Source organism: Aedes albopictus, chromosome 2, assembly GCF_035046485.1.
Source record: "Aedes albopictus strain Foshan chromosome 2, AalbF5, whole genome shotgun sequence".
NCBI lineage: Eukaryota > Metazoa > Arthropoda > Insecta > Diptera > Culicidae > Aedes > Aedes albopictus.
In genome coordinates, this window is record NC_085137.1 from 396,016,057 (window position 1) to 396,030,385 (window position 14,329).

The 14,329-nt window shown below is 35.5% G+C and overlaps 2 protein-coding genes and 1 non-coding gene across 3 annotated transcripts in view; 2 read left to right on the forward strand and 1 right to left on the reverse strand.

Annotated features, from left to right (window-relative positions):
* The window catches only part of LOC115253479 (KAT8 regulatory NSL complex subunit 2), a 598,461-nt gene that overhangs the window by 530,259 nt on the left and 53,873 nt on the right, over positions 1-14,329 (forward strand). The gene's annotated exons all lie outside the window — the stretch shown is intronic.
* Positions 1,444-1,515, forward strand: Trnad-auc (transfer RNA aspartic acid (anticodon AUC)). The gene has a single exon. It is a non-coding gene; the product is annotated as a tRNA-Asp (tRNA).
* LOC115270152 (cyclin-T) overlaps positions 11,511-14,329 on the reverse strand; it is a 43,291-nt gene continuing 40,472 nt past the window's right edge. The window contains exon 10 of the mRNA XM_029879306.2: positions 11,511-12,635. Within this exon, the coding sequence (XP_029735166.2) occupies positions 12,318-12,635 (318 nt within the window). The 3' untranslated portion in view covers positions 11,511-12,317. The remainder of the gene's footprint in view (positions 12,636-14,329) is intronic.

A 14,329-nucleotide genomic window follows, 5' to 3' on the forward strand; every position in this document is an offset into this window, starting at 1 on the left:
TTGGGGGGAGGGGGGGTCTAAGAAAGTGTGGCAGTACCTGTATTAGGTATAGGAAAATAGCGTAACAGAGGGGGGAGGGGGGTCTAGAAATCCCGAAAAACGATGGACGTAATAAATGAATCTTCCCTTAGACGTGATGCACAGTTGATTTCAGGCCGAACATTTCTATAGGTCCTAAGTGCAGATGAGAGGCTCTCTTTGAGTCCCCTCTCTTTCTTTTGTTTTACTTCTTGCGTCGGAAGGTAGATTAAATAATCCTTTTCCGACATCACAAGTTGTCAAAATGTCCACTTAAACATCGTAATAATTTAAAGAGAATCGGAAGAAAGATAGCCTCTCTTTTGCAGATTGGACCTTTAGATATGTTTGTCGCCATTTGTAAAAGTTTTAAGGGACATACATTTTGTATTTTTATTTTCAGTACAGGTCGGACTCGATTATCCGGGGGTTCAATTAACCGGGGGCCCGATTACCCGGGGCTCGATTATCCGGCAAAAATGGCTCGATTATCCGGGGAAAAGTTTGTTCATGCTTTGTTTACAAGATTTAAGGTTATAATATGTCAAAAAATGTAATAAACATCAAATACAACACCTGAAAATTGTATTTACCCTATTTGAAAATTGTTTTTATTTTTTCTCATTTTTCAGCTAAAATTTGATTTTGAAAAAAACATGGTTATAATAATACCTGACGTTAAGTTTAGGCACTACAACGTAATGTATGTTAGCTTCTATGTTTAACAAACAGTTTTTGATTGAAGAACATCAAAAATAAAAGAAAAGAAGCATGGCTCGATTATCCGGGTGATTCGATTATCCGGGGTGAAATAATTTTGGAGTCATCCGGATAATCGAGTCCGACCTGTATTAAACATTCTAACTTGTACTCGTGTCTATATTACCCGTAATTCCCCTTTGTACATCACAGACTGAAAATTCACTCCTAACAGTCAAAACATATTATCGTCTGTCTGTGTTGTTGGTGAGCTGTCAGACGTGACATCTATACAACCGGGAGTTTAGAACGAAAGTGTATGTGTTTTTAGTGAATCACAGGCAAGCATACTAGGAATTTGTGTTTTTTTTTTAATTTGATGATTATATCTTTCGGTTGTATCGCAATGTGTCACCTAAAATACATTATTCTACCATTTTGAACAAAAAAAGTCAAATATAATGTTGATCCACCCCAAACTACATTGTGACCTATTATAACTCCTTCTAAAGCGTAAGCATTAGATATATGTAATACAAAACAGCACGCAGGAATCATTTGTTTGCTTAAACTTCAAAAATAACCATTTCGACAAAAAGCATCATATTTGAGAAAAAATAATCAATTGAATATTTTTAATTAAAACGTTTTAACGCTTACAAAACAGCATTGTATGAGATAATATTTGAATTGCATTATGACAACTAATATGCCGTGTCATTAGTTGGCTCGGTAGCTTAGTTGGAAAAGCACTTGTCTATCGAATAAAGGTCGTGAGTTCAAATCTCACCTGAGCTGTGGATTATTTCGGAATTTCACTAATTATTTATTCATCTTTTCATGTATATGTTGACGTTGAGTTCATTAAAAATCATTATATTTCTCTCTGTTTCCCTATTTTTTTCTTATTCTCCTACTCTCATTAGCTCAGTAACTCACGCTGAAAGAAGTTTTCTTGTAGAAATGCTGGGAGTAATCCCTGAAAGTCACAAAAAAAATTCCGTTCAAAGTCCCTCATGGGATCCTCAAAGAAATTCCGACTTTAAGCTATGCAGGACTCCCTGCAAGAAAAATTGAAACAATCTCGGGTGAAATCATAGGAGAAATCTCTTGAGAGATGTCATCAAACCGAGAAGAAGCTTTGGAAGGACCACAGCAAGAAACCTGGCATGAATACCTAAAATGCTCCCGTAAGATTCCCTGAAGGAGGAATCCCTGAAGCAATCCTAGCAGGAATCCCTAAAAGAACCCTTTACAAAATCCCGGAAGGATTATTTGAAGGAAATTCAGCAATAATTATTACAAATAAAAAATATAACAATTATTGGCCCCACGTTGGGCGCCATTATTACAAATAAAATAAAATATAGAGGACATTTCATGGCCCCACGATTAGAACCCTACAAATGCTCTGTTCTACGTCCCATTGCGGAAAATAAATAGAACATTACAAATGTACATTAAAATATAACTGTACGAATTCATACTTACAACACAAATTATAGATTCGATACAACACAACATTAAACATAAAATTTGGCCTATTTGGGTAACAATAATTGATTACGATCACAGGATGACGAGGTTTCATTTATTAGTTTTGTACCATCATTCAATCCTAGAACAGTGTTTTGTTTGGCTGATTGCATTTTTGGTAACAGTATTTATTCTGTTTTCATAGCTTAATTTTGTCTAGGGAAACTAATCCTAACGGGCCATCCCGAATCGGGATTTAATGCAAGACGGCTGCATTTTGATGTCCGTGCCAGGATTGCCTGTCTTGCAGTTACTTGTCACTAGAATTGATCTGGAAGTATGCAACCACTACGGTCGCAAGGGGTATGTATATTCTTCCTCAATGATAGAAGAGCCCTACAAATGCACATTAAAATTAGTAGAATATTCACAAGTTAAAATCGAACATGCAACAGAGAAATAAAACTGGTAACATAATCCCTGAAGGAATGCCGACTAGAACATTTATCAGTACCAGATTTTCTGAAGCTATCCCTAAATACGTGAAGGAATCCCGGAAGGATTTCCTAAAGGAATTTTGAGAGTCATATCTGGTAGATTCCTGAGGGGAATCTCAGGAGGAATTTGTGAAGTAATACCAGCAGGAATTCCTGAATAAATGCCGGCTAGAATATCTAGAAGAATCCTTTCAAGATTTTCTAAATCAGGGATTACTTCATTTCTGGAGGAATCCGGTTCACTGGTTTCCGAGATATGACAGCTCAAAAATGAGTTGTCTAAAAATAGTGTTTCGACTTTGCGAAATATTAATGTGGTTCTAACTTTGCGAAATATTAATCAATCGAGCCCAAATTTGTACCAATGATGCACATATAACAGGTTGACAAACAGTCAAAATTTGAGATTTTTTGATGCACTCTATGAAAAGTTATAGCATGTTGAACTTTTTTGTGAGAGAGAAAAAAAGTTGCCTATCCCAAACATTATGGCCATCCCCTGTATATAATGAGCTTTGAGAACCTTTTGACTTAACTAGAAATTATTAATAAGAAAAAAGTTATAGCGATTTTATTTATTTTATGTTTTTTTATTAAACTGGTCTATTTCTAATATGCATCCCATAACTTTTTTTTCTATTTACTGCCGGCTATGTTGTTACTTTCCATCAAAACATATTTATATTTAAGTCAATTAGAAGGAATTTAAATTAACTATAATTTGCATCTTTAATTTTGAAACGATGTTGAAGTTTTGGATAATTAAGTGTTATATAAGATGGTCAAAATTTCATTGCATTCGGTTCATTGAATTCGGAGATACAACATCTTAAAGTTAGCTATAGGATAATTATACCTTTTTCAAAAATCCTTATAACTTCTTGCAGAATAGCCCGATCTTTGAACCACTAATACACAACTAGTCGATCAACTTACAGTAAAAATTTGAGAATATTTGATGCACTTTTCGAAAAGTTACAGATACTTGAACATCTTTTGAAAAGTGAAAATTTTGCCTGTCCCGATCATTTTGTCTATCCCCTGTACATTCCTTCAAAACAATCAAAATATCATAGAAATTGAGATATGTTTTTCATTTAATAAGATATTACAAGTGTTTTAGTGTGTCCACCATAAAAACAAGTGAATTGTTAGCTTATCTACATATCCCTTTCGTGACGGAGCGCAAAAAAGTGAAATCTCCATACAAATTGCTCAACATTGGATCTCCAGAAATCTTAGATTTCCCAACAAACCAACAATTATTTTTCCTCATTTGAAAGAACTACCGTCAAACGGGGTGACTTGCAACGGCGGGGTGACTTGCAACACTTGATGTCTTCTGTCTAAGGAGTGTATCGGAAAGTAGTTGAAAATGTTCAGGATGCTCTATCTCGAAGCTGGGTTGGTCTTTTTATTTCGGTTCTTCTATGAAATTTTCACAATATAGTTAAGTTTAGAACAGCTTGAAAAAAATTGGAAAATGTTTAGTATTATTCAAAATATGGTTTAATGAATACACCTCACAAAATAAAAATCTGCACAAAATGGCATTTTGTTAAGATTTTTGAATATTTCAAAAATCTGTAGTGAATAAAATTTGTATGATAAAAAATCTGGAAAGTATTGATGCTTGTTAATAGTTATGTACACATAATATATCATGCAACACCGACTTTCAAAATTTATATTTTCGTTGGAAAAATCTCCAATATCTACAAAATGGTCCACTCCAAAAAAACGTGTATTTTTTGGTCAAACTTTGAAGTTCTGCTTTTAATATCTTAAAAGGTTATAAAATTCCATTTTTTGCTCTAACTTACTCGTCCATAAACTAAAAACAATTCCCTATTTAAAAAAATGCGAATTTTTCATTTTAGGTATTTTTAATTTGCGTAAACATGATTTGGAGGAGCATGAAAAAAAGGGATTCCTCAAAAATGGCCTTTTTTCATTTTTAAGAATTGCGCTACAATGCAGTGGAGATTTTTCTTAAAAAAAATAATTTGCCTATATCATGAGCATTCTGGAGATTAGTATATTTGCACAAAAAAGTTAACAATTTTCGAGCATTATCGAACTTTTTTCGCAATTTCAATTTTTTAGAAGGTGTGCAAAATTTTAAAAACATGTGTTCAGTAATCTAGATTGAAAACCCAGTTAAATGAATACTTTTAGAAAATCATGAGAGCCATTTATTTTTTCAAGGATTTATACAGTATCTCCAAAAATAAAATTACTTAAAAGTTGTATTTTACTATTTTTAAAACTATTGTAAACATTTTCAACTACTTTACGATACAGTAGTAGCCACGATTTTTGCTTTTATTAAAATAGTTCCAACAAAATAATAATAAATTTAACATTAGTCTGAAAAAGTAACGAAAATATGAGCCTCGAATCGTTACCTGCAAAAGAATGAAAACAATATTTCCCAAAAATAATATTCTCAATGCGGATTCTATACATAATGAGCTATATGAATTTCCATTTTACTTTATAAAAATATTACAAAATCTTTGTTATATTCATATCAAGACCAACAATTGAAAAGGCCACATCTAAATTGCGTAAACAAACACGTTTCTGTCGACTTACGGCCTTCTGGGATCCACCCACGCATCTCACCACCATTAACAGAAAGCTTGATGTTTGAGCTTTGTGTTAGTGGTGGTGAAGTGTGTGGGTGCAGTTCAAAAGGCCTCAAGTCGACAGAAACATGTTTGTTTACAAAATGTTGATGCGGCCTTTTCAATTGTTGGTCTTGATATGTTTTGAAATATTGTACCTAGACGGGGTGACTTGCAACACTCATTTTCTTAACAATTCAAAGTCCAGAAAAACGAAATATTGTTGTTTAACTAACAATTCATCAGCAAAAGTCTGAAGGATCATCATATGAACTGAAAAATACATTAAAACTTATGTTAAATTAACAATTAGTAACTTGGTGTTTTTGAGCCCAATATTTCCATATAAAAATTCACAATTCAATTTCCTATGTAAAAACAAATGTAAAAATAAGTATGTCAGCCCAAACAATACCACAAAAGTAACAAGAATACTTGTCAAATATGCTTGAATCTAAAAATTAATATCTGCGTGTTTGAAAAGGGATTTACATTGGGTGTTGCAAGTCACCCCGCACGACGTCTTGTATCAAAAACGACCTTTTTAAGCTTTTTCAAGATGAAAAAATAAATCAATCTATAACTTGTTTACTCTATTTTATAGAGGGGCCGGCTAATGAAACTATTACAAATAGTTTGAATTTTAAAATTAGGTTTAATCAACATTTTTTGTTAGTTGAAGTTGAAAAGTGTTGCAAGTCACCCCGTTTGACGGTACTCTTTATCTTTCGATTTCTAGCTTTGATTGCCTTTATAAATCGGAAATAAAAAAATATGTGATAGATAAAACTTTTTCATGTTTTACGGTTTTTGTCCACTTTTTGTTTACCTTGTTGTGGTAAATCCCACAGGCAACGTAAACAAAAGATTATTTACACACATATAAGTACAGTAGACGTTCGGTCGGTGCAAACGGTTTAACTGCAAAGCTTTTTAACTGCAAGTTCGGTAAGTGCAACAATTTTGCAGTTATCGCACCGCCATCCGTCAAAATGGTGCGCCATGTTAGCCTAAATGAATAGTCGGATGAAGGTTACGTTCATTTTGCGTCAGTTGATGGTTTATTGACACTGTCAGGCATTGCAGTTATCGGATTTTCGTTCGCTAAGTGAAATGTAAACATGTTGCAGTTATCGAACGTCTACTGTACAAGTGATGGCAGAATCATTGAAACAGTTTACATCACTTAAAACAAAGTCTAAACAGATGAAAAAATATGCAAACATGTTACTGCTCAACAGCACAATTGTGCTGGTTCGTCACGAAAGGGATATATACGCAGATTTAGCAATGGATGAAGTATTTTATTTTTGATCAGAATTTACTCAAAATAGCAATTTTAATGTTGCAGTCGATTCGGGGCGAAATGAACACTGCCAATTACGATTACATGTACATTAGCCTGGTACACGGTTTACATGGGAAAATACAAAAAATGGAAAAACTCTAACTCCTGCATACTTTTTGAGTTCCATTTCGGTCCCATATCAACTGTGAAAAATTTCAGATCGATCGGAAAAACTATATTTTAGCGCCCGCCATTCTTAGTTTTTCATACGATTTACTATGGGAAATTTTACTTCTGCAAAGAAAAATCGCTAGAAGTCACCCCTAGATCCCTAAAAATAAGTCGATGGATGATTTCTGCAGAAAACTTCACGAGGAATCAGACCTCCGAAGACCGCATACCGATGCGACGTTCGTGGAGAAAGTTATTAAGCCTCACCGATCGATTAAATGACGAGATTTTATTATTTACTGTTATTCCTTACATGGTCAACAGCGTTGGTATGCCATTCGGTTTTCAGTCAATAACTTTTTCCACATGTCTTAGATCGCTTTGCGGTCTTCGGAGGGTTGATTCCTTAAAATTTCCAATAGAAATCATTCATCGATCCATTTTTATGGGTTAAGGGGCAACCTGTGGCGATTTTTCTTTGAAAAAGTTATTTTCCCCATAGTAAATCGTATTAAAACTTAAAATGGCTGGCGCTAAAATATAGTTTCTCCGATCGAGCTGAAATTTTGCACAGTTGATATGGGATCAAAATGGAACTCAAAAAGTATACAGGAGTAAAATGTCTTTTGGTGTCCCACGCTAATGTACATACGCGCATTGCATACTATTAGGCGTTTTAGAGAGTTTGGAAAAAACAATCCGAATATTTAGCATAATGTTTATTTAACTAACTTTGATGTTATGTAAACTCGTCTAAGATGAAGTATTTTATCTGTGGTATTCATCTCCGTAGTCAAACTACTTAACTGGTCGATCTAATCAAATAATTAGCATAAGATATGCAGCGGTGTACATTATGCCCCGATAAGTGTCCATTTCGCCCCGTACCTTTCCTGCCAGCCCTAAAAGACACACTCACACGGTTTACAAATTATTATTGTTTCACTATAAAGACATTCTACCTGCTGTAAATGATCGAAATACGTTGGAAACAAGCTAAAATTGTAAGCCAACTGATTATATGTTAAGTTTTTCACTGTTATACAGCCCTAACGTACTCATTTGCTTAGGGTGTCCATTATGCCCCTAACCCCCTCATGTAATGCAAAATAGCATGCAGGAATCATTTGTTTGCTTAAACTTCAAATTATGACCATTTCGACTAAAAGTATCATATTTGAAAAAATAATCAATTGAACATTTTAAATTAAAACGTTTTAACGCTTACAAAACAGCATTATATGAAATAAGATTTAACAACTAGGGAAATTCAGGTATTTTCGACAGACCGTTACGCGTATATATAGTGTTTCAGAAATTTTAAATACACTAAAGATTAACTGCCATTTCAATTTGAGCACAATATCCAAAAAAGTTTCTTCTAGCTCTTTTAGCTAACGAAGCAAATAATATCAATTTTGTTGATGTTTCTGGTAAAAGTTGAAAAATAGGGCTCTGTAAACTGGATGATTAAAATTTGAAGTTGCACAAAGTGGTCAATAAGTGTAACATAGTAGAAAAGAAAAAAATCTCACAGATAAAATATTTCATTTCCAAACACAATAAAAATTGCAGTATGGATAATAAAACATATTTCTCGATTGGTAAGAGTAATTTTCACTGGAATATTTCATCAAGAACCACCATTACGGGCCTTCTCGATACAATTTTTTTTTTTGTTTCAAAATTCTCAACAACACCAGTAGCAACGAACGTTAAGCAAATGAATGTCTTATGCCGTTTTTCTTTTTTAACCTAGGTTGGAACTGGATTGGCGGAAAATGTGTAAACAAACAACGTCAAACAAACTTTAGTACAAGCGAAACCGAAGTCGGATTGGGGTTGAAACTGTGATCTGATCCAGTTCCAACCCAGGTTGGAACTGGGTAATAAAGAAAAACGGCATTAATTACTGCTTATTTTTTTTTATTCCTTGTTGGGTATATAAGTCACTGCGACCTGTTTTTAGATCTACTGCTTACTGCAGTCGTTTATATGGTATGACTAGCTTTGCCATCTGAAGAATCGAATGAGCTGAAAAAATAAGTTTGTTTAGATAAAATGCGTTCAGGAAAGCTAAGAAACTGTGTGGTAGTTCTTATGTTCCGCAGAAAACCTTAAAAAATAAGAAACTTGATCTCCGAAAAAAAAATGTTGTGGAAATGCATTTATCTATTTTACCCAAATTTTGATCAAGGCATTTTTTAGACAACTTGTTGAGAAAGCGAAGGTGATAAACGTTTAGATAATTTTTGGTATTTAGTGATAAATAATGTTGAAATCATTAAAAAACACCTTTGTGCAAATGCAAATTTGAAAAATTAAGTTTTTTGTTAGAAAACTCGACTATTCTTTAAAATATCAACACAAGTGAAAGGAAATATAAAAATATGGAGTACAATATGCTATACTCCTGGAAGAAGTTAGTAAAAATCATTAAAACAGTTCATTTAATTTAACCCTAAAAGGGATACCTTCATGGCCTCAGTTTTGTCACCTCGCTGAGTGTATTCCATCAAAGACGAGCTCTGAAAGGCGCCTGGGGTCCAATGGAGTCAGGGTTTAGGGTTAATAAACAAAGTGTATTTATAATTTCTGAAACAGTCTATAATATGAACATGTACGACAAAATCAAATGGAATTGTCCAAAATATATACGCGTAACGGTCTGTCTGTCCAAATTACCTGAATCACCCTAAAATGCCGTGTCATTAGTTGGCTCGGTAGCTTTGTTGGAAAAGCACTTGTCCAGCGAATAAAGGTCGTGAGTTCAAATCTCACCTGAGCTGTGCATTTTTTCGGAATTTCACTAGTAATTTATCCATATTTCTCTCTGTTTCTCTATTTTTCTCTTATTCCCCCACTCTCATTAGCTCAGTAACTCGCGCTGGAGGAAGTTCTACTGTAGAAATGCCGGGAGTAATCCCTGAAAGTCACAAAAGAAATCCCGTTCAAAATCCTTCTAAGAAGAAATTCCGACTGGAAGCTCGGCTGAACTCCCTGGAAAAATAATAGAAAAAATTCCGGGTGGAATCATAGGAGAAATCTCTTGAGAAATGTCATAAAACCGAGAAGAATCTTCGAAGGGACCGCAGTAAGAATCCTGGCATGAATACCTGAAAGACTCCCGCAAGATTCCCTGAAGGATTCTTTGAAGAAATACAAGAAGGAATCCCTGGAAAAGTCTTTTACAAAATTCCGGAAGGAATCTTTGAAGGAAATTCAGCAGTAATCCCTGAAGGAATGCCGACTAGAACATTTGTCAGTTCAAGATTTTCTAAAGCAATCCCTAAATCCCTATGGTAATCCCGGGAGGATTTCCTAAAGGATTTTTGAGAGTCATAGGGTCTGGGACTATTTGGGCAGGAGGACCTATTTTGGGCACTTGCTACTATAACTCAGTCAATTTCAAACCGATTGACTTGAATTTTGAACACAGCTAGATACTGCGCCTTCCTGGTCGTGTTTCTAAAATCAAGTCAATCGGTTCAAAATTGACTGAGTTATTGCAGCAAGTGCCCAAAATAGGTGCTCCTGCCCAAATGGTCCCAGACCCTATCTGGTAGATTCCTGAGGGGAATTTCAGTTGGAAGCTCGATTGAAAGAATCACAGAGGAAATCCCGGGAGAAATTACTGGAAAAAATCCATGAAAAAAAAATCCGAGAAGCATCTTTCGAGTAATACCAGTAGGATTCACGACACGCATACCTGAAAGTATTATATTAGGATGCTCTGAATATAATAGAAATCTTTGAAATAATAGTGGAGCGTCGTGGTTGTGCGGTTAGCGTCACCAAGCGTATAAACGTACCATACCATGGGGTGAGGGTTCGATTCCCGCTCCGAGTGATGTTTCTTCCTCGTATCCACTGGTGCCCGTAATGTGTGTCGTGTCCGTTGTCTAGTGTTAAGTTTCGTTCAATCTGTACAGCCCTCTGGCTGAAAATGGTGTCCGTGTCTTTTAAAGAATCCCAAGAGTATGAGCAGTAATTCCAGCAGGAAACCCTGAATAAACGCTGGCCAGAATTTCTTAAAAATTTTAAAAGGATTTTTTTTCTAAATCGGGGATTACTTTATTTCTGGAGGAATCCCGTTATTATTATTAGCTCTATTGGGGAGATTTTCAGCCCGAGGCTGGTTCATCTCCAAGAGAATACTTGATGGAATTTTGGATGGAAGCTCAGCAGGAATCCCTGAAAGAACCATGGTAGAAATTCCGGAAGGAATTATTAAAGAAACCCCTGTAAAAAACTCGGGAAGAATTTTTGAAGGAAAATGCCATCAGAAATTCCGGGACAAATACCTAAAAAATCTAAGTTTGCCTCAATAAATCTCGGTAGTAATCTTTATTTTTTAATTTTTTTAGGGAGGAATTCCAAATGGAATAACAGCAGGAATTCCGGAAATAATCTTTCAAGGAGTTCAATCCCTGAAGGAATGCCGAATGTAATAATTTAAAGAATTCTTTCAGGATTTTCTAAAGCAAGAAAAGGGATAAGGGCCGGATCACAACGTCCGAGGCCTTACTGTCCCGGACGTCAAGTCGCGTTTTTTTTTGCGATATAACGTCCAAAAGTTTAGGTGAGCCATAATATCCTATGTGCCTTCTTACCTTGGACTTCGTGGCATACTTGCATGTTTGGACGTTATGCCCCGAAAAAATGCGCCATAAAGCCCTGGGACATGTTAGGATTTCGGATCTGAACAATACAAGGACGCCGCCCGATCACTTAACCTTCCATCCGAAACAGTTTTCCATTGTTTCGTTTATTATACAACTGTCTCTCGATCTGAGTTGATTCATTGCTAATAGTTTGGTGAACATGAATACAATGTGATAGCATTATCTAACTAACTTATACTACTTGCTCGTTAAACGCACTGCTTAGTGTATTGTGTTCCAACACATTTTACAAGAGAGTGTTGAGTGCAATAGTGTACACACTATTTTCCTAGAAGCTTTCGCCTCTTGCTGGTTCAGACTTTTAATTTCTTTTCTAGATGTTCTGCATCTTCAATGTTACTAATAGGAATTTATTATTTCTCTTTGTTTATTCTATGTTGTTTAATTACTTAACTACCAACGAATGTGTTCTTTTCTGTAATGAAAGCTTGAACTGCGTTAATTAGTTTTTTTATGCATGATTAATGCAGAGATTCCCCAATTTCTTCTGATACCGTTCGCAGCGTCTTTCTTTGGTTAGAATTCTACCATCAGTTAAGCACAATTTTTACGAGACGTTATATTCATTTTAGAATACATGCAACTGCGTTGCCTAAACAATTCTTGATTTTCACTATAAATAACTGTAACATTTCCAACCAAAAAACAACATAAAAAAAACTAAGTTTATTGCTTTGTTTCTGTTTTCATTACAATCAAAGTTATATACATTCATATTCACAAAGGATGATAATTTTAAAGTAAAGTAAAACTTAAAGCCATACACTTAATTCGACTCGAGTCTACCAGTACGTCACACCACTCTGAGTGTGTTCATATTTTTTTTTTTTTCAGGAATAGTTATCTATTATTTTCATTTTTTGCCAGTGTTATTACCATTGTTCGTGCCGTAGTAAAAGTTTGGGAGAGAAGTGCCGAGATTGTTGCCAGACATCTTCGTTGCACTGCTGTTGAGAAGCACGTTTTGTTGCTGTTGTTGCTGCTGCTGCTGTTGGGCATTGAACGCCCCAAACTGATTGAAGTATTGCTGTTGCTGCAGCAACGTGGGGGCCTGAGCGTGTTGCATGTAATCGAAACTGGCGGGATGCTGAGGACCTCCAGCGGCGGTTGCCTGCTGCTCTGTCATCATTTGTTTCAGGGAATATTGCTGCTGTGCAGAAGAAACGCTTTGCTGCGAAGGGAAGCAGATAGAGTGGCATTAGGGCTGCTACTTCAAGCAATGTCTTGCCCTGTCTCTTTATAGCAATCAGTTCTAAATCTGTTCCATCTACTAGGTACTAAGGAAATGTGATATTGAATATTTTTTGCCTGGCTTATCCTGATGACCATTTAAGTTAAAACTGCTTCAAATTGTTTTTTTTGTAATTCTCATTATTTATTCTTGTTCTATCATAAAAATAAGATGCAGAGAGGCTGTTCAAAAACCTCTCTCTCTCTCTCTCTCTCTCTCTCTCTCTCTCTCTCTCTCTCTCTCTCTCTCTTCTTGGCGTAACGTCCTCATTGGGACAAAGCCTGCTTTCCAGTTTAGTGTTCTATGAGCACTTCCACAGTTATTAACTGAGAGCTTCCTCTGCCAATGACCATTTTGCATGCGTATATCGTGTGGCAGGCACGAAGATACTCTATGCCCAAGGAAGTCAAGGAAATTTCCTTTACGAAAAGATCCTGGACCGACCGGGATTCGAACCCGTCACCCTCAGCATGATCATGCTGAATACCCGTGCGTTTATCGCCTCGGCTATATGGGCCCTCAAAAACCACGTAGATCAAATTTTGACCATCTCAGACCCCCCTCCCCCCCTCGTAGACTTTTGTCCATACAAAAATTTCAAAAATTTTATGGAGCGTAGGCTTTGACCAGATCCTCCCTCCCCCCAAAATGTCTACGCGACTTATGAACGGCCCCAAATCATAACAGATCGTCTTACTAAACCAGGGGTTTCCAGACCCTTCGGCCCGCGGTGCACTTTTTCGAAATAAATCTATATGGGTGCATCTGGTAATTGTTGTCAAAGAATGCAAGTTTGTATAATTACTAGTATGGGTTTTTAAAGAAGTTTTGCTAAGACCATTACTTGATTCTTATGATCGTGCAAGGATGTTGTCACAGATTGCGTGGACGGTCGTTGAAAGCTCAATTCTGATATACTTCTGAAAAAAAAATCTTGGAAATTATAAACAAGTTTTCAATATAATTTCTGGTAAACTGATTTCGAGATCATTGATAGACCCGAACTGCGGAGAACATAAATTGCTATCGGGTCACGGAATGTTATGGAAAAAAATCGTGACATTTTTCATTTTCCACTACTTACGGTGTAAATTTCCATCCATGAGCATTACTAATCTATACTGCCCCCACTCGCATAACAGTCCCATTTGAATTTTCATCAATTTTGAGTTAATGTTATGAATAGTCATCATTTTCGATGTACTTCCAAATACAATAATAAAAATTACGAATTTTTATGTCAATGTGTGAAAAAAATACCAAGTCATGAGCGTCCCATATCAAAAGTACCCGCATAACAGTCCCATCATGGATTTTTGTGTCACGAAACACAAAACTGAACAACTTTGTAGCAATTATAATATTTTTTACAGTTATATATTCATGTGCAAAGCAATCTGTGAAAGTTTCGAGATGATCGAAATATTTTTCAAATTTTGGCAATTTTTCAAAGTTTTATATGGAAACAAGTTTTCAAACTTCAAATGCCGTTTTCTCAATTCCTCCTTTTTGCAAATGGGACTGTTATGCGAGTGGGGGCAGTATAGTACTGATTAGTAAAGGAAAGTTAAACAATCAATAAACATTTTGCACTAGGGACAGTAAAATAAGCAAATAAAAAAAGACATTTGCGT